This window comes from Pleurodeles waltl, chromosome 1_1 (genome assembly GCF_031143425.1).
Source record: "Pleurodeles waltl isolate 20211129_DDA chromosome 1_1, aPleWal1.hap1.20221129, whole genome shotgun sequence".
Taxonomy (NCBI): Eukaryota; Metazoa; Chordata; class Amphibia; order Caudata; family Salamandridae; genus Pleurodeles; species Pleurodeles waltl.
In genome coordinates, this window is record NC_090436.1 from 295,377,813 (window position 1) to 295,396,189 (window position 18,377).

The 18,377-nt window shown below is 45.7% G+C and overlaps 1 protein-coding gene across 2 annotated transcripts in view; it reads right to left on the reverse strand.

The window, feature by feature from the left end:
* Nucleotides 1-785: 785 nt before the first annotated feature.
* LOC138283820 (chondroitin sulfate proteoglycan 4-like) overlaps nucleotides 786-18,377 on the reverse strand; it is a 349,745-nt gene continuing 332,153 nt past the window's right edge. For both annotated transcript variants that reach the window (XM_069221947.1, XM_069221953.1), the window contains one exon: nucleotides 786-5,367. In XM_069221947.1, coding sequence (XP_069078048.1) covers nucleotides 3,323-5,367 — 2,045 coding nt within the window. In that variant the 3' untranslated portion in view covers nucleotides 786-3,322. The remainder of the gene's footprint in view (nucleotides 5,368-18,377) is intronic.

The window sequence follows — 18,377 nt, forward strand, 5'->3', positions numbered from 1 at the left end:
AACATACAATTAAAAAACAACATACCATCTACTCGTTCTACCAACAAGTGACAAAACATTTGTTATTATTTCATGTCATTATTTTAATGTAAAAATAATAAAATAGTTGTTCGATGACTCAACCAAATTCAACAGTGTTGACATCTTTAACTGTAACAAGAATCTTTGTGTATTCCTAAATGCATAATCCAAGTGTTGTCACTGTAGAATCATTTAAATGTAAACTGCAAGGTTGGGGTAGACGTACAATGAATAAAGAATATACCACAACCCTCCTTTTCCCTTGTCATTATGCACCTAAAAATCCAAAATGCAAAACAAACTCTTGGAAGAGGGTTGTGACATGTCAAACCCTGATGTTACCTGTTTTACTGTTATCCTTTAAATATTAACGCTGCCCTTACTCTTCAGAAAGAACAGAAGATGGACGGAATGCAGAACAAATCAAACATTCATCCCCAGTCACAGATCTGGGTTTAATCTATCAGTTTTTTTGCTTGCCATGCCTTTCCAGCTCAGACCCAGCCATATGCAAATCAGTCTTGACCCGGTTCCCCATGGGAACAGTCCAGCCCGAACTGCCAGGCCAGGTCCTCCCTGGACCACAAACAGGCATCCTGGGACCAGTTTCAGGGTATCACCCTTCATCAGCCAGGCTAGCCTGAATCTGGTGTTATAGCAAGCACGGGACCCACGTCTGGACATACCCTTCCCACTTGGGGAGACAAATGCAAAAAGAACAGAAGATGGACGGAATGCAGAACAAATCAAACATTCACCCCTAGTCACAGATCTGGGTTTAATCCATCAGTTATCTTACTCCTCAGGGAATGAGATGTGCAATTTGAAAATTAGATGTTTTGACAAATTCAATTTAACAAGTGTTTCTAGTGAAAGTCAATGCTAAATTCTGTTTCTGACTACAGCAAACAAAAGGCACAGATAAATAACCATGTCAGGTCCATTCATACCGTTTAGAACTGCAACTGCACAATACTCACAAGGAAAATTGTATACCCACTATTAAAAACGTTTTAAGTTATATTTTAGTTAACTAGAAACACAGGATGGTAAGTGATCACAATGTGTAGATAATGGATGCATTTTAAAGTAACATAGGTAAATATACTTTTATGTAGCTTTGTTGTGAAATTAGACAAAACCAAGCAAAAAAACAAAAACAAAAGACAGATCCAACCAATTCTTTGCTGGCTTAAATTCCATATGGATCTTAATGTTACAGCTTTCAAACTACTACAATATAGATTTCTTAAAATCAAAAATTAGATCTTACAATTCCAAAACTTCCATGTATTACATATTGGAATATGTATTCTTTGTTGCACAGTGTCAAACAAACTCAAAAAATGAATACATTTAATCTCATTCATTTAACACATATAGTATGGGATACAGATATAAAAAAGACAGTGGCAAGCAATAAAGAGATGCTCACAAATTAATATATAACAACGATGAGCCCTAAATGTGTATTACAGAAATGCACTTACAATTAATCTAAGAAAATTGATAACTGACTTTTGAAGGATATACTACAGAAAACATATTTGTTTTACAGGATTTAACAACAATCAATGCAGATAAAAAAACAGTCAAGCAAGAAGACCAGTATGTCAATACTCTTGTAGCTAATAAGGAAAGTGAAATATGCCCTTGGCAAATCCATGGTTGGACTGAAAGTTAAGCCGAAAGAAAATAGGAATGCATCACACACACATAATGTGATTGGCTGATTGCCTGCAATTTGTCTAACTACTGGCAATCACTCAGGGTAGCATTCAAACCCATCATTCTTTTGCCCACCATGCCACTTCAGTTTAGACCAATCCATATGCAATTCAGTCTTGACCCTACTTCAATAGGAAGAGTTCAGACCTAAACGCCAGGCCAGGTCCTCACTAACTCGGAAGACAAGCAACCCAAGACAGATTTCACCCTGATTGAGGGTAGTCAGTCAGGTGTAGCTTGGTTCCAGTGGCACAGTAAGCATGGGACCCACGTCTGGGCATTGCCTTGTCACTTAGGATGGTACATCAAACACACAAAAGGTGATGGGATCTTCAATATCAGGTTACAGATCCTGTCTCACAAAGACTGAAACATGTTGCTGTGTATAAAGGAGAACTTTGAATTCTTTGGGTTTTTAGTAAACACTTTCAGGACAGTGCAATTTGGGCATCAACATTATTGCAACAGTTGATTCTTTGTGTGATACTGTATCCTGACTCTGCACTTGGTTACATTTAATTACTTATTTTGTTTAGTTGCCATGATGTGATTTGTCTCTGCACATATTAAGATGGGCCAATATTAGTTTGTGCTCCTAAGACTATTTCACATTTTGATAATGCATAATAATTATAAACACTGTCATATCAACTTTTCAGTGTGCATGATGTTGCTCCATTCTCCTCCTTTTCATCTTTCAGAGAAAAGACTCACTGCCATTACTAGCTACAGTAGGTTTGACATATTTAGTAATTACATTTCCAGTTTCTGTGGTTTGTAAATTTCTGATAATATAGCAAACTTGCAGAAACATCACAGATAAACTATTTTTTGACACAAATTATAGTATATTTCAGATACTCAAAAACATTACTAAAATTGTTAATTCAAATGACTGTGCTTTTGTTGTAAATATCTCCTTGCGCTATGCAGTGGATTTTGCGCACCTGCATTCAAACAGCAAACCTCTTTCTTGAGTAGCAGAACATCACATTTATAACTACCAGGGTATTTCCAACTTGATACTGAAAGTTATTTGCAAATTGTTGTTTTGTTGCTCCAAAAGAGCCATAGAAATGTAGGTCATACCACAGCAAGTATTTCCCTGAAGACATTATGCAAAGAAGAAATATTTTCACATTAGCAAACCTAAGGAATTCACACTCGGTGATAGATATGAATGTACTCAGAATGTGAACTGTGTGAGGCTCAAATAATGTTAAATCACCTAACCACTATGTAGTGTTGTTCCTGTAATTTGTATTTACTGATATGCTATCACTACCTTCTCTTGGTCTAGTCATATGGTTATAGGATTTGTAGCTATTAGATGAACAGCAGTACTCAATCTGCTGTACTGAAGCAAAAACTGGTAAAACTTCCACAAAATGCTTGCTGTAGATTTCCTTTTACACATTAGGTACGGCGATATAAAAAATATTTACCTTTAATATTCAGGCAGTTAAATCAAAAATTAAATAATGAGTTCAAGTATTATTCATATATCAAAAATATACATATCCATAATAAAATACAGTATTCAAGTGAAAAATGTTACTAGATAGAGGACAACTTATACCCAATATTGGTTTTGCTTTAAAGTTGGGTTAGTTGTTCGACAATGTTGAACCATTTCAGGGTCTAGTTCGGGCAGGTTATTAAGCAGAATATGTTTCTCTGTGGGAGGAGTTGATAATGGAAAGTGTTGCTGCTGTCTATTCCCCAACAGCGGGCTGGTTGAAATGTTTCCAGTGCCTTTCTGAAGTTGTGTGACAGTGACGCTTGGCACAGTCAAGCTTCTCTCTGGACAAAGGCCCGGGCTATGTTGAGCTGTATTGGTTGACTGATTGTCAATGAGGGGTTTCGGCTTCTCTGCTTTGCGACACATTAAAAAAATGCAGATAGTCATAATAACTCCAATAAATAGAACAGCTATAATTACGAGGGGGATGATAAGAGACAGAGGGTTGCTACTTTCATTGGGTTCAGCTCTTGGGTTATCAACACGTGCTTTTGTGGTGGCCTCTTTCAGTGAAGAAACTGTTACAGCTGGGGAAAGCAAAAGGTCATCCTCCACCTGGATACCCCAGCGGTTTCTCTTCCCCAATTTATTTATGCTATTCTCAGATGCTACTGTAGGATCCTTTGCATCTGAGAAAACCACAGGTAACCTATCAGTGGTGTTCTGATACCTCACAACTGCACTTGTTAGGAGTAGCCCTTCAGTAGTTGCAACATGCACAAGTGATTGGTCATACGGAACTATGGTATATCCTAAAGTGCCTACAGCTGGGGGAACATTGTCCGCTTTGAGTATAAATGTGAAAGAGTCATTCTGCACCTCAATATCAGTCATATTGGCATTAACATCAAGCAACACAAGTCCTTTTTCAATATCACTCTGTGTGAATACAGTGATTCCATCAAGAGCAGCATTCCTTGGGATCCTCCTTTTCACAAACCTACCATACACAGGTGGATCTGTCACTTCAAATTTAGGATCACTGTTTGTCAATGTAGCCAATTCACTAGCATCCATGTCTGTTGTTCTTAAGTGATATGTAATTCCATTTGGAATTGTTAAATTTGATGCCACATTTACCAGAGGCTGCACAGTGACGTGAACTACCTGCCCTGTAAGATTGCTTTCAGGAGTAAATACCATTAACTCAAACATATCTTGTGATGCACTGAAATCTGTCATGTGGTACGATAGTTTTCCCAAATCTAAATCAGACTGTTGAAATGTGGTAGCTTTTTCACTTTCCAGGAGTAGATGTCCTAATTTGGGAGGGTGCACAATTTCATACCTGATCTTGGTAATTTTTCCATTAGTTACAGCTGCTATCTGTGAGTTATCAATGTGTATAACAGTCTGGCTTTGTTGAAGTGTTAGACCAGTAATGTTAGCCATAGTGATTGATACCGGAGTAACTTCGAGGTTGAAAAGTTTGTATAATGGTCTGTGCTTGCCATCAGTCACACTAAAGTAAAATACACCAGAAGAAGAACTTCCATCTTGTACAAAATAAATCTTGCCATCATCAATTTCAGCTTGTGTAAAATATTGAATTGTTACATTTAGATTGTCATTTTTTGCCAAATAGCCATTGTTAGGATGGCTAACAATTGTGTACTTGATTTCTTCTGGTCTGTTATCTAGATCTTCAACTTTCAGGTTTTCAGGTCCAAGCTTGGCCAAACCTCCCTGGAGAACCTTCAGGTGTGGACTTTTGGTCTTTAACTCTGGAGCCTGGTCATTAACTGGAATTATAGTGATGTTGAACACCTCTGTAATAACGACTTCTTCAGGCTTTGCTGCGGACTTACTCTTCAAGTTTAGCCAAACATCAAAAGTAAAGTTATCAGCCAAAGATTCCAACCCGTCATGAACATAGGAAATTCCAAATTTGTTAACTATATACTGTGAGAAGTTGGGTTTTTCTTTGGTTACGTTTCGTTCTCCTACAACAATCACACCATGCATAGGCAACGATGTCACTTGATACCAAACTTCATATTGAGAACGTTGGAAATCTGGTAATTTAGCCATGAGATTTGAAGCATCTAAATTTGATTTATCAATTGATATTTTGTCTCCTTCCAAAACAACCGCACCTGAAAGAATAGAATATTGTTTATTAGTTGAGGAAACACATGTATAGTGTACATGTGCAAATGGTTTAATGAAACAAGAACAGACTGGAGCAATTATGTTTAGGTGTCACCCTATTCCTTATATTATAGGTTTATCTTCAATACATTACAACAGCCAATTGAGTAATTTTCATCTTGGGACGACACACTTTTCACATGTTAATGTGAAATTTCTTCAAACAACAAAATTCCATGTATGTCTTACTTATCTACCGGCCATATTTCCCAGGCTTATTTTAGTCAAACTTCAAATCATCACATGGCAATACGTAAATATAGAGCCCCTGAGGTTCAGTGAAAAGCGCATCAACTGTAATCCTGGGTTTAGAAAAAAAAAGTGTCTGTGTTAGGAACTACTTACATTCTGGGAAGATTTTTGTTTTACGGTGGTAATGTTATTATCATTCAACTCAAGATACTATACACACACACACACACACACACACACACAAATAAATAAATATTTTCTGCCTCACGTTAAAAAAAGACCATATCTGTCTGTTTCTAAACTTTAGGCTCCCTATCATTAGCAACATTGCACATGTAGTGTGGAGCCCTGCAATGCACGACACTGGGCCTCTAGCTACATTTTAAAACAGCACGTCTTTATTCATTAACTTGTGTTACACGACGCACTTCCTCAACTAACTTTTGGGCCTCCCCAGTTCCTATATAAGCCCTTCGGCGAGACGTCAGAACGGCATTACCACAGCTCCTCGCAGAGGAGGGGTGTGTCTGCTCTGACCCCTCTAGAGATAGACATAATGGGTTTGCTAGAATGCAGGCAAATACTACATTTCTCCCCAAACAAGAAAACAAAACACCTCAAAACAAAAGGTTAGGCAACGAAAAAAAGTATAATAGTAACAATGAGGGCATTCAATCAAATACAAAGTCTGCGTAGCATCGGGAGGGGCCCGGATTGGACTGGAGATGGTACCGCCCACCTCTTGACCTTCCAGACAGCTCCCGTTGACTGTCACTGGGATCTCTTAGGCTCATGGCAGTGGCACCGGACAGTGGTTGCCACTTCTTCCGCAGTTGGGGGGAGTCTGGCGTGACGGGGCGGCCTGCCCACATGCAACGTCTTCCATTGTCGAGGGTTCAGCCAGTCAGGGGATGTGGAGGAGAAGTCAGCACTTTCCTGGACGCTCACCAGGGTGCTGTCTCTGCACCGCTCATTTGCCTGACTTGATGACAATGAAGTGGAAAACTTCTTGAACTGAAATACATTTCATGTGATGCTTTCGCCGTCTCTTGCTGCTGTAACAATGGTCCCTTTGACGGCAGTCACCGCCCATAGCTCCGCTTCGAAAGGTAAACGCAACTTTCCACCCGGATGGCGGTCCTTCACCAGCAGCATGTCCCCTATGCAAATAGAGACTCTCTGTGCTCCACGTCTCCTAGACGCAGAGTCGTTGTTGCGGACCTCCGTCTCATTGATTGGCTTTGAGGACTGGGCTGAGTGGTCCAAAGAGGGTGATGAGGTATGGCATCCGTTACAGTACTTCCAAAGCAGAGTTGACTCAGGAGACACCTGTTGTAGCATGAGGGCTAACTCTGTATTCTCTGAGAAAGATGTAGATAGCACTCTCAACAATTTGAGACTCCGCTATGGCGATGTAGATCATTTTGGGCAGTGTTTTCATGAACCTTTCCATCGCTGTTGGCTTGAGACTACCGAGGTGTGATCCGGCAGTGAACAGTGTTTCTGGACCTCAAAACGTAAGCCCACTCGCGGCTGCTGAATGGGGGCCCGTTGTCTGTGTGCAGCTCCCCAAAGAGGCCATGAGTGAGAGGCCATGAGTGTCCGTCAATTTCTCCATCTTCGGGATGACTACATGGGCTACTGTGGATGGCACCAGTTCTACTTAGTGGTACCAAGAATAGTCATCCATCACTATGAGCATGTGGGTCCATCGGGGACCCAGGGGGTAGTGGCGCCCTCTTCGGTGATGATGGGTGCCAGGGTATCAGGTGCCCCACTTGCTTGGGAGACTAAACATCCTTTAACAATGTCCTCCACCTGTTGGTCGAGCCCAGGGAACTAGACCTTACTTCGGAGTCCGCTCTTTGACTTGACGATTCCTTGGTGAGCGTTGTGTGCTAACAGAACATCTCTATGCCCCAGACAAGCAGGTAGCACGAGACGGGACACTCTTAAGAGGCACTCACCGTCACTCTCTGAGAGCTCGTGCCGGACATGGAAAAGGGCTTGAAGCGTGGCTCTGGCCTCCGCTGTGCGGAAGCTTGCAGGGTGTTGTAGCGGGCGCCAGTCAATGGAACGCAAAACTTCCATTGCCAACAGCAGGCAGTCATCATGGTCTGTAGCTTCCATCACCTCAGCAAGGGGGATGGGTAGTGGCCTGGCCCGGTCAACTACAAGCTTGATGTATTTTTTCATTTCTAGGGCATCTTCGGCCTCTTGGGGCGTGGCCAGTCAGGTGTGTCGTGACAGGAAGTCTGCTGGATTCTTAATACCAGGCTGGTACTCCACGCGGAAATCAAACTCCTGCAACTGCTGTATCCATTTTTCATTCCGTGGTAGCAATTTCAATGATAAACCTTTGAAAAGTGAAAGGAACAGCTTGTGGTCGGTAACCACTGTGAAGGCTTTACTTTACATGTAGATGTAAAAATGCCAGCACTCCCAGTGGATGGTGATGGCTTCCCATTCTATTTGGGAACAGTGCTGCTCCGTGGGATTCAAAGTCCTGCTAGCGAACGCTATGGGAGCCCACTCTCCACAGTCCTGTCTCTGGGCTAGAACTGCACCCAAACCAGTGGGGTGGGTGTTGATGGATAGTTGGGACTCCCACCTGCGGGCAAAGAAAGCCAAGGTGGTGTTAGCCAAGAGAGCTTTCTTGGTGTTTTCGAACGCTCAGTTTTGCTCCTCACCCCATGCCCAGGGGTGATCAGCTTTGGTGAGATCTTGTAAATGGTCCAGTGAGGTCTGACAGGGTCCTCATGCAGCGGCCACAGTACGTGACTATACCTAGGAAGCTCCTGACCCCAGGAAGAGTGGTGGGGGCCACGGCCTCTTGAATGTCCTTCACCTTGGCTGGGTCGGGCCAATCCCTTGCTTCAAGAACGGATACCTGAAGAAACTGATGTCTCCTTTTAGGAATTCACACTTTTCGCGATGCAGAGTCCATGTTCCTGCAGTCTGGTGAACACTGCACACAGGCGAGCCAGGTGACTCAAGTGTGGGGACCTGTACTAGGATGTCGTCACTTACGTTCAAAACGCCCACAAGCCCTTCCAAGACTCCTTTCATTGTGTGTTGGAAGATTTCCACAGCACTAGATATGCCAAAGTTCAGGCACGTATACCTCCACAAGCCCATGTGAGTGGAGAATGTTGTTATTGGCCTGGAGTCCGGGTGTAACACCATCTGGTGGTACCCCGACTGGAGGTTCATTTTGGAGAACCATTTGTACCCATAGAGTTCTCCTATGATGTTGTCGATCGTCGGGGTAAGGTGCCTCTTCCACTTAATGGCCTGATTGGGCAGGCGCATGTCCACACAGATGCGGAAAATATCTGTCTCTTTTGTTTTTTTCACCATGGCAATCGGGGAGACCCACGGAGTGGGACCTGAGACCTTTTCAATGATTTCAGCCTGTTATAGGAGCAGTAGTTCCTGGTCTACTTTTGAGTGCAGGTGGAAAGCTACTCATGGGTGTCTGAGGGCTACCGGAGCCACTGAGTCATCAATGTGAAGTTTGAGGGGTGATCCTTTGAGGCAACCAATGCCGCTAAAGAGGGTGTCAAACTCTGTGGTAAGGTCTTCCAAACAGCTGGCGTTGACGCTGAATGTGTAGTGGACCAGGCCTAAGTTCTAGGGGTTCTGGCAGCTGAGAAGGAAGCCTGATCCCTCTTGCGACACGTAAACTTTTGTTGTGAGCTTTATGCTCTTGTGCTCGACGTCGGCTATAAAGATTCCTGTTATCTTAATTGGTTGGGTGTTTCTGAAAGCGTACACCAGTATACTGGTAGGTTTCAGCAGGGTTTGTGTTTTAGGCTGTGGAACATCTCGGCAGCCATAAGGTTTATCGAGGCCCCTGTGTCAATTTGGGATGGAATGGACTGGCTCTGCACGGTGACTTGACAGGTGGGAAACCGTCCACTGTGGACTGCTCTCTTGTCTACTGCTCTTACTCCATGGACAACTTGTGGGTCATCATCCATGTTGCTGTCCAACAATGTGGTGGGGAGGGCAGCTATGGCCTTGACGGATTTCTTGAGGGTGGGCGGTGCTTTGGGTGTCAAGCGGCATCCTTTCGCAAAATGATTGAGTCTGCCACATGCCCTGCAGGTCTTTCTTCGGGAAGGGCAGCCACTCGGGTGGGGTAGGGGGCAGCCACACCACCTGCAAGGCCTGTCTTTCGGCTTTGGCCCACTAAGCACCGCCCGGCCTTTGGGGTTACCTGTGACCACTGCGTTGATAGGCTCAGACTTCACTTGGACTGTCTCTGTTTGTTCCATGTGGGCAACCCTTGCTTTTGACAGTTCCAGAGAGCGCCCTAGTATAAGGATATCCCTCATCTGCATATTGGGTTCCCACAGAATGCGCTCGCAGAGCTTTGAGGATGCGCATCCCTGGATAAATTGGGCCCTGATCTCGTCCTCAACTGGTAGTGTGCATGTACTGGCTAGCTCACGCAGGCATGCATAGAAGACGTACACAGACTCCTCCGACTTTTGGCGCACCTGGCGCAATAGAAAGAGTTCATAGTCAGGGTTTGCATATGGTTCAAAATGCACAGAATGGCATCCTTCAGTGTGGCGTATGTGTGAGGGGCTGCTTCAATCACTGAGTTGGATACTTTGTGTATGTCAGCCCCATCCAGGTGTAGGAGCAAAGGCCTTTTCTGTTCCTCTTTAATTTCTAGAGCCTCGAAGTAGGTTTTAAGATGTTCGATCCAAGCTATCCATCTTGCTGCTTAGGTAGGAGGGGCCCTGTAAATGTAAAGGTTCTAGCGCTGGTATGCTGGCCATGTTATAGGGGGTAGCAGGCTGTTGCTGGTTTTCTTGGGGGGGTCCCATTGGTCTGGTAGAGTGGCCAGTGTTGAGGCTTGGTGCTTCTTCCCTCACACAGATAAAAGTCTTGGGGCCTGTCTAATGTAGAGACACGTTGTAGGAAGTTGGATCTGTATGCACTATTTCAAAGTAAGGAATAGTATGCACAGAGTCCAAGGGTTCCCCTTAGAGGTAAGATAGTGGCAAAAAGAGATAATACTAATGCTCTATTTTGTGGTAGTGTGGTCGAGCAGTAGGCTTATCAAAGGAGTAGTGTTAAGCATTTGTTTTACACACACAAGCAATAAATGAGGAACACACACTCAGAGACAATTCCAGGCCAATAGGTTTTTGTATAGAAAAATATATTTTCTTAGTTTATTTTAAGAACCACAGGTTCAAGATTTACATGTAATACTTCAAATGAAAGGTATTGCAGGTAGGTACTTTAGGAACTTTGAATAATCAAAATAGCATATGCAGTTTTCAAATAAATCACATATAGCTGTTTTAAAACAAGACACAGTACAATTTTCCCAGTTCCTAGGGGGAGTAGGAGTTAGTTAGTTTTTGCAGGTAAGTAAACCACCTACAGGGTTCAAGTTTGGGTGCAAGGTAGCCCACCGTTGGGGATTCAGAGCAAACCCAAAGTTACCACACCAGCAGCTTAGGGCCGGTCAGGTGCAGAGTTCAAAGTGGTGCCCAAAACACATAGGCTTCAATGGAGAAGGGGGTGCCCCGGTTCCAGTCTGCCAGCAGGTAAGTACCCGCGTCTTCGGAGGGCAGACCAGGGGGGTTTTGTAGGGCACCGGGGGGACACAAGCTAGCACAGAAAGTACACCCTCAGCAGCACGGGGGCGGCCGGGTACAGTGTGCAAACACACGTCGGGTTTCCAATGGAAATCAATGGGAGACCAAGGGGTCTCTACAGCGATGCAGGCAGGCAAGGGGGGGCTCCTCGGGGTAGCCTCCACCTGGGCAAGGGAGAGGGCCTCCTGGGGGTCACTCCTGCACTGGAGTTCCGATCTTTCAGGTCCTGGGGGCTGCGGGTGCAGAGTCTTTACCAGGCGTCGGGATCTGGGAAGCAGGCAGTCGCGGTCACGGGGAGCCTCAGGATTCCCTCTGCAGGCGTCGCTGTGGGGGCAACTCTGGCTACTCACAGTCTCGTAGTCGCCGGGGAGTCCTCCCTGAAGTGTTGTTTCTCCACAAGTCGAGCCGGGGGCATCGGGTGCAGAGTAGCAAGTCTCACGCTTCCGGCGGGAAACGCAGTTGTCTTGAAGTTGCTCCTTTGAAACAAAGTTGCAGTCTTGGGTGAACAGAGCCGCTGTCCTCGGGAGTTTCTTGGTCCTTCTAGAGCAGGGCAGTCCTCTGAGGATTCAGAGGTCGCTGGTCCCTGGGGAAAGTGTCGCTGGAGCAGTGTCTTTAGAAGTGGGGAGACAGGCCGGTAGAGCTGGGGCCAAAGCAGTTGGTGTCTCTGTCTTCTCTGCAGGGATTTTCAGCTTAGCAGTCCTCTTCTTCTTAGGTTGCAGGAATTTGAGTTCCTAGGTTCTGGGGAGCCCTTAAATACTAAATTTAAGGGCGTGTTTAGGTCTGGGGGGTTAGTAGCCAATGGCTACTAGCCCTGAGGGTGGGTACACCCTCTTTGTGCCTCCTCCCAAGGGGAGGGGGTCACATTCCTATCACTATTGGGGGAATCCTCCATCTGCAAGATGGAGGATTTCTAAAAGTTAGAGTCACCTCAGCTCAGGACACCTTAGGGGCTGTCCTGACTGGCCAGTGACTCCTCCTTGTTATTCTCATTATCTCCTCCGGCCTTGCCGCCAAAAGTGGGGCCGTGGCCGGAGGGGGCGGGCAACTCCACTAGCTGGAGTGCCCTGTGGTGCTGTAACAAAGGGGGTGAGCCTTTGAGGCTCACCACCAGGTGTTACAGTTCCTGCAGGGGGAGGTGTGAAGCACCTCCACCCAGTACAGGCTTTGTTACTAGCCACAGAGTGACAAAGGCACTCTCCCCATGTGGCCAGCAACATGTCTCGAGTGTGGCAGGCTGCTAAAACCAGTCAGCCTACATGGGTAGTTGTTTAAGGTTTCAGGGGGCACCTCTAAGGTGCCCTCTGGGGTGTATGTTACAATAAAACGTACACTGGAATCAGTGTGCATTTATTGTGCTGAGAAGTTTGATACCAAACTTCCCAGTTTTCAGTGTAGCCATTATGGTGCTGTGGAGTTCGTGTTTGACAGACTCCCAGACCATATACTCTTATGGCTACCCTGCACTTACAATGTCTAAGGTTTTGCTTAGACACTGTAGGGGCACAGTGCTCATGCACTTGTGCCCTCACCCATGGTATAGTCCACCCTGCCTTAGGGCTGTAAGGCCTGCTAGAGGGGTGACTTATCTATACTGCATAGGCAGTGTGAGGTTGGCATGGCACCCTGAGGAGAGTGCCATGTCGACTTACTCGTTTTGTCCTCACCAGCACACACAAGCTGGCAAGCAGTGTATCTGTGCTGAGTGAGGGGTCCCCAGGGTGGCATAAGACATGCTGCATCCCTTAGAGACCTTCCCTGGCATCAGGGCCCTTGGTACCAGGGGTACCAGTTACAAGGGACTTACCTGGATGCCAGGGTGTGCCAATTGTGAAAACAAAAGTACAGGTTAGGGAAAGAACACTGGTGCTGGGGCCTGGTTAGCAGGCCTCAGCACACTTTCAAATCAAAACTTAGCATCAGCAAAGGCAAAAAGTCAGGGGGTAACCATGCCAAGGAGGCATTTCCTTACACAACCCCCCCCCCCCAAACGAAAGAGGATGAGACTAACCTTTGCCAAGAGAGTCTTCATTTTCTAAGTGGAAGAACCTGGAAAGGCCATCTGCATTGGCATGGGCAGTCCCAGGTCTGTGTTCCACTATAAAGTCCATTCCCTGTAGGGAGATGGACCACCTCAACAGTTTTGGATTTTCACCTTTCATTTGCATCAGCCATCTGAGAGGTCTGTGGTCAGTTTGAACTAAAAAGTGAGTACCAAAGAGGTATGACCACAGCAAAGGCCTCCCTCTCAATGGCACTCCAACACTGCTCCCTGGGGAGTAACCTCCTGCTAATGAAAGCAACAGGCTGGTCAAGGCCATCATCATTTGTTTGGGACAAAACTGCCCCTATCCCATGTGCAGAGGCATCTGTCTGCACAATGAACTGCTTGGAGTAATCTGGAGCTTTTAGAATTGGTGCTGTGCACATTGCTTGTTTCAGGGTGTCAAAGGCCCGTTGGCATTCTACAGTCCAGTTTACCTTCTTGGGAATTTTCTTGGAGGTAAGTTCTGTGAGGGCTGTCACTATGGATCCATATCCCTTCACAAACCTCCTGTAATACCCAGTCAAGCCAAGGAATGCCCTGACTTGAGTCTGGGTTTTTGGAGCTGCCCAGTCCAGAATAGTCTGGATCTTAGCCTGGAGTGGCTGAACTTGGCCTCCACCTTCAAGGTGTCCCAAGTAAACCACAGTTCCCTGCCCTATCTGGCATTTGGATGCCTTGATAGAGAGGCCTGCTGATTGCAGAGCCTTCAAAACCTTCTTCAGGTGGACCAGGTGATCCTGCCAGCTGGAGCTAAAGACAGCAATATTGTCAAGATAAGCTGCACTAAAGGACTCCAAGCCAGCAAGGACTTGATTCACCAACCTTTGGAAGGTGGCAAGGGCATTCTTTAAACCAAAGGGCATAACAGTAATTGATAATGCCCATCAGGTGTGGAGAATGCTGTCTTTTCTTTTGCTCCTGGTGCCATTTTGATTTGCCAGTACCCTGCTGTTAAGTCAAAGGAACTTAAGAATTTGGCAGCACCTAATTTATCAATCAGTTCATCAGCCCTTGGAATGGGATGGGCATCTGTCTTGGTGATAGAATTAAGTCCTCTGTAGTCCACACAAAACCTCATCTCTCTCTTTCCATCTTTGGTGTGAGGTTTGGGGACTAAGACCACTAGGCTAGCCCAGGGGCTGTGAGAGTGCTCAATTACTCCCAATTCCAGCATCTTGTGGACTTCCACCTTGATGCTTTCCTTAACTTGGTCAGACTGTCTGAAAATTTTGTTTTTGACAGGTATGCTGTCTCCTGTGTCCACATCATGGGTACACAGGTGTGTCTGACCAGGGGTTAGGGAAAAGAGCTCAGCGAACTGTTGCAGGACCTTCCTGCAGTCAGATTGCTGTTGGCCAGAGAGGGTGTCTGAATAGATCACTCCATCTACTGAACCATCTTTAGGGTTTGATGAGAGGAGATCAGGGAGAGGTTCACTCTCAGCTTCCTGGTCCTCATCTGTTACCATCAACAGATTCACATCAGCCCTATCATGGAAGAGCTTAAGGCGGTTCACATGGATCACCCTCTTGGGGCTCCTGCTAGTGCCTAGGTCCACCAGGTAGGTGACCTGACTCTTCTTCTCTAGCACTGGGTAAGGGCCACTCCATTTGTCCTGAAGTGCCCTGGGAGCCACAGGCTCCAGAACCCAGACTTTCTGCCCTGGTTGAAATTCAACCATTGCAGCCTTTTGGTCATACCAAAACTTCTGGAGCTGTTGGCTGGCCTCAAGGTTTTTACTTGCCTTTTCCATGTACTCTGCCATCCTTGAACGTAGGCCAAGTACATAGTCCACTATGTCTTGTTTAGGCTCATGAAGAGGTCTCTCCCAGCCTTCTTTCACAAGAGCTAGTGGTCCCCTTACAGGGTGGCCAAACAGAAGTTCAAAGGGTGAGAACCCTACTCCCTTCTGAGGCACCTCTCTGTAAGCGAAAAGCAGACATGGCAAGAGGACATCTCATCTCCTTTTGAGTTTTTCAGGGAGCCCCATGATCATGCCTTTTAATGTCTTGTTGAATCTCTCAACAAGGCCATTAGTTTGTGGATGGTATGGTGTAGTGAATTTATAAGTCACTCCACACTCATTCCACATGTGTTTCAGGTATGCTGACATGAAGTTGGTACTTCTGTCAGACACCACCTCCTCAGGAAAACCCACTCTGGTAAAGATACCAATGAGGGCCTTGGCTACTGCAGGGGCAGTAGTCGACCTAAGGGGAATAGCTTCAGGGTATCTAGTAGCATGATCCACTACTACTAGTATGTACATGTTCCCTGAGGCTGTGGGAGGTTCCGGTGGACCCACTATGTCCACACCCACGCTTTCAAAGGGGACCCCCACCACTGGAAGTGGAATGAGGGGGGCCTTTGGGTGTCCACCTGTCTTACCACTGGCTTGACAGGTGGCACAGGAGACACAAAACTCCTTGACTTTCTGGGACATGTTGGGCCAATAGAAGTGGTTGACTAGTCTCTCCCACGTCTTGGTTTGTCCCAAATGCCCAGCAAGAGGAATATCATGGGCTAAAGTCAGTATGAACTTCCTAAACTCCTGAGGCACTACCACTCTCCTAGTGGCACCAGGTTTGGGATCTCTTGCCTCAGTGTAAAGGAGTCCATCTTCCCAATAGACCATATGTGTTCCAGTTTTCTTGCCATTGGACTCTTCAGCAGCTTGCTGCCTAAGGCCTTCAAGAGAGGGACAGGTTTCCTCACCCTTACACAACTGCTCCCTTGAGGGTCCCCCTGGGCCTAAGAACTCAACCTGATAAGGTTCTAACTCCATAGGCTCAGTTCCCTCAGAGGGCAGAACTTCTTCCTGAGAAGAGAGTTTCTCTTTTTGTTGTTGTGTTGCAGCTGGTTTCCCAGTTGCCTTTCCTTTTCTCTTGGTAGGCTGGGCCCTTTTTCCAGGCTCCAGCTCTACTTTTTCACCCTGAGTCTTGCACTGTGCCCTTGTCTTGACACACACCAGTTCAGGGATACCCAGCATGGCTGCATGGGTTTTCAGTTCTACCTCAGCCCATGCTGAGGACTCCAGGTCATTTCCAAGCAAACAGTCTACTGGGATATTTGAGGAGACCACCACCTGTTTCAGGCCATTGACCCCTCCCCACTCTAAAGTTACCATAGCCATGGGATGTACTTTAGTCTGATTGTCAGCGTTGGTGACTGGATAAGTTTGTCCAGCCAGGTATTGACCAGGGGAAACCAGTTTCTCTGTCACCATGGTGACACTGGCACCTGTATCCCTCAGGCCTTCTACACTTGTCCCATTAATTAAGAGCTGCTGCCTATATTTTTGCATGTTAGGAGGCCAGGCAGCCAGTGTGGCTAAATCCACCCCACCCTCAGAGACTAATGTAGCTTCAGTGTGACACCTGATTTGCTCTGGGCACACTGTTGATCCCACTTGGAGACTAGCCATTCCAGTGTTAGCTGGAGTGGAGTTAGAAGTGGTAGTTTTCTTGGGACAGGCCTTGTCTCCAGTTTGGTGTCCAGGCTGATTACAGCTACGACACCAGGCCTTTTTGGGATCAAAGTTTTTACCCTTGTACCCAAAATTGGTTTGTGAAGAGGCTCTGGGCCCACCCTCCTGTGCAGGTTTTTGGGGGCCTGTAGAAGACTCTTTCCTATTTTTGTTTTTGGATGTCTCACCACTCTTCCCCTGGGGAGGCTTTGTGACCCCTTTCTTTTGGTCACCCCCTGTGGAAGTCTTGGTCACTCTAGTCTTGACCCAATGGTCCGCCTTCTTTCCCAATTCTTGGGGAGAAATTGGTCCTAGGTCTACCAGATGCTGATGCAGTTTATCATTTGAACAATTACTTAATAGGTGTTCTTTCACAAATAAATTGTACAGCCCATCATAATCATTTACACCACTGCCTTGAATCCAACCATCCAGTGTTTTCACTGAGTAGTCCACAAAATCAACCCAGGTCTGGCTCGAGGATTTTTGAGCCCCCCTGAATCTAATTCTATACTCCTCAGTGGAGAATCCAAAGCCCACAATCAGGGTTCCCTTCATGAGGTCATAAGATTCTGCATCTTTTCCAGAGAGTGTGAGGAGTCTATCCCTACACTTTCCAGTGAACATTTCCCAAAGGAGAGCACCCCAGTGAGATCTGTTTACTTTTCTGGTTGCAGAAGCCCTCTCAAAAGCTGTGAACCATTTGGTGATGTCATCACCATCTTCATATTTAGTTACAATCCCTTTTGGGATTTTCAACATGTCAGGAGAATCTCTGACCCTATTTATGTTGCTGCCACCATTGATGGGACCAAAACCTATCTCTTGTCTTTTCCTTTCTATGGCTAGGAGCTGTCTCTCCAAAGCCAATCTTTTGGCCATCCTGGCTAACAGGAGGTCATCTTCACTGAGGCTCTCCTCAGTGATAACAGAGGTGCTGTGCCCTCCTGTGAGGGAAGCAGCATCTCTGACTATTATGGTTGGAGTCAGGGATTGAGGGTCCCTGATCTCCCTAATTAGGACTGGAAGGGGGGAATTCTCCTCCAAGTCACTATCTTCCCCCTCTGTGAGGTCATCCTCAGAGGGGTTGGCTTTTTCAAACTCTGCCAGCAGCTCCTGGAGCTGTTGTTTGGAGGGTCTTAAGCCAACTGGGATTTTCTTTATTTTGCAGAGAGACCTTAGCTCCCTCATCTTAAGATGGAGGTAAGGTGTGAGGTCGAGTTCCATCACATTCTCTTCTGCACCAGACATTATGTTTCTAAAAGTTGGAATACTTTTTAAGAATCTAAAACTATTTCTAGAACCTAATTCAAACTTTCACAAACTTTTAAACTCTAAAAGAAATGCTAACAGGGACTAACACAAGGCCCTAGCAGGACTTTTAAAAATTTAGAAAAATAGCTCAAATTGCAAAAATCAATTTCTAATGACAATTTTGGGAATTTGTCGTGTGATCAGGTATTGGCTGAGTAGTCCAGCAAATGCAAAGTCTTGTACCCCACGCTGATCCACCAATGTAGGAAGTTGGCTCTGTATGCACTATTTCAAAGTAAGGAATAGTATGCACAGAGTCCAAGGGTTCCCCTTAGAGGTACAATAGTGGCAAAAAGAGATAATACTAATGCTCTA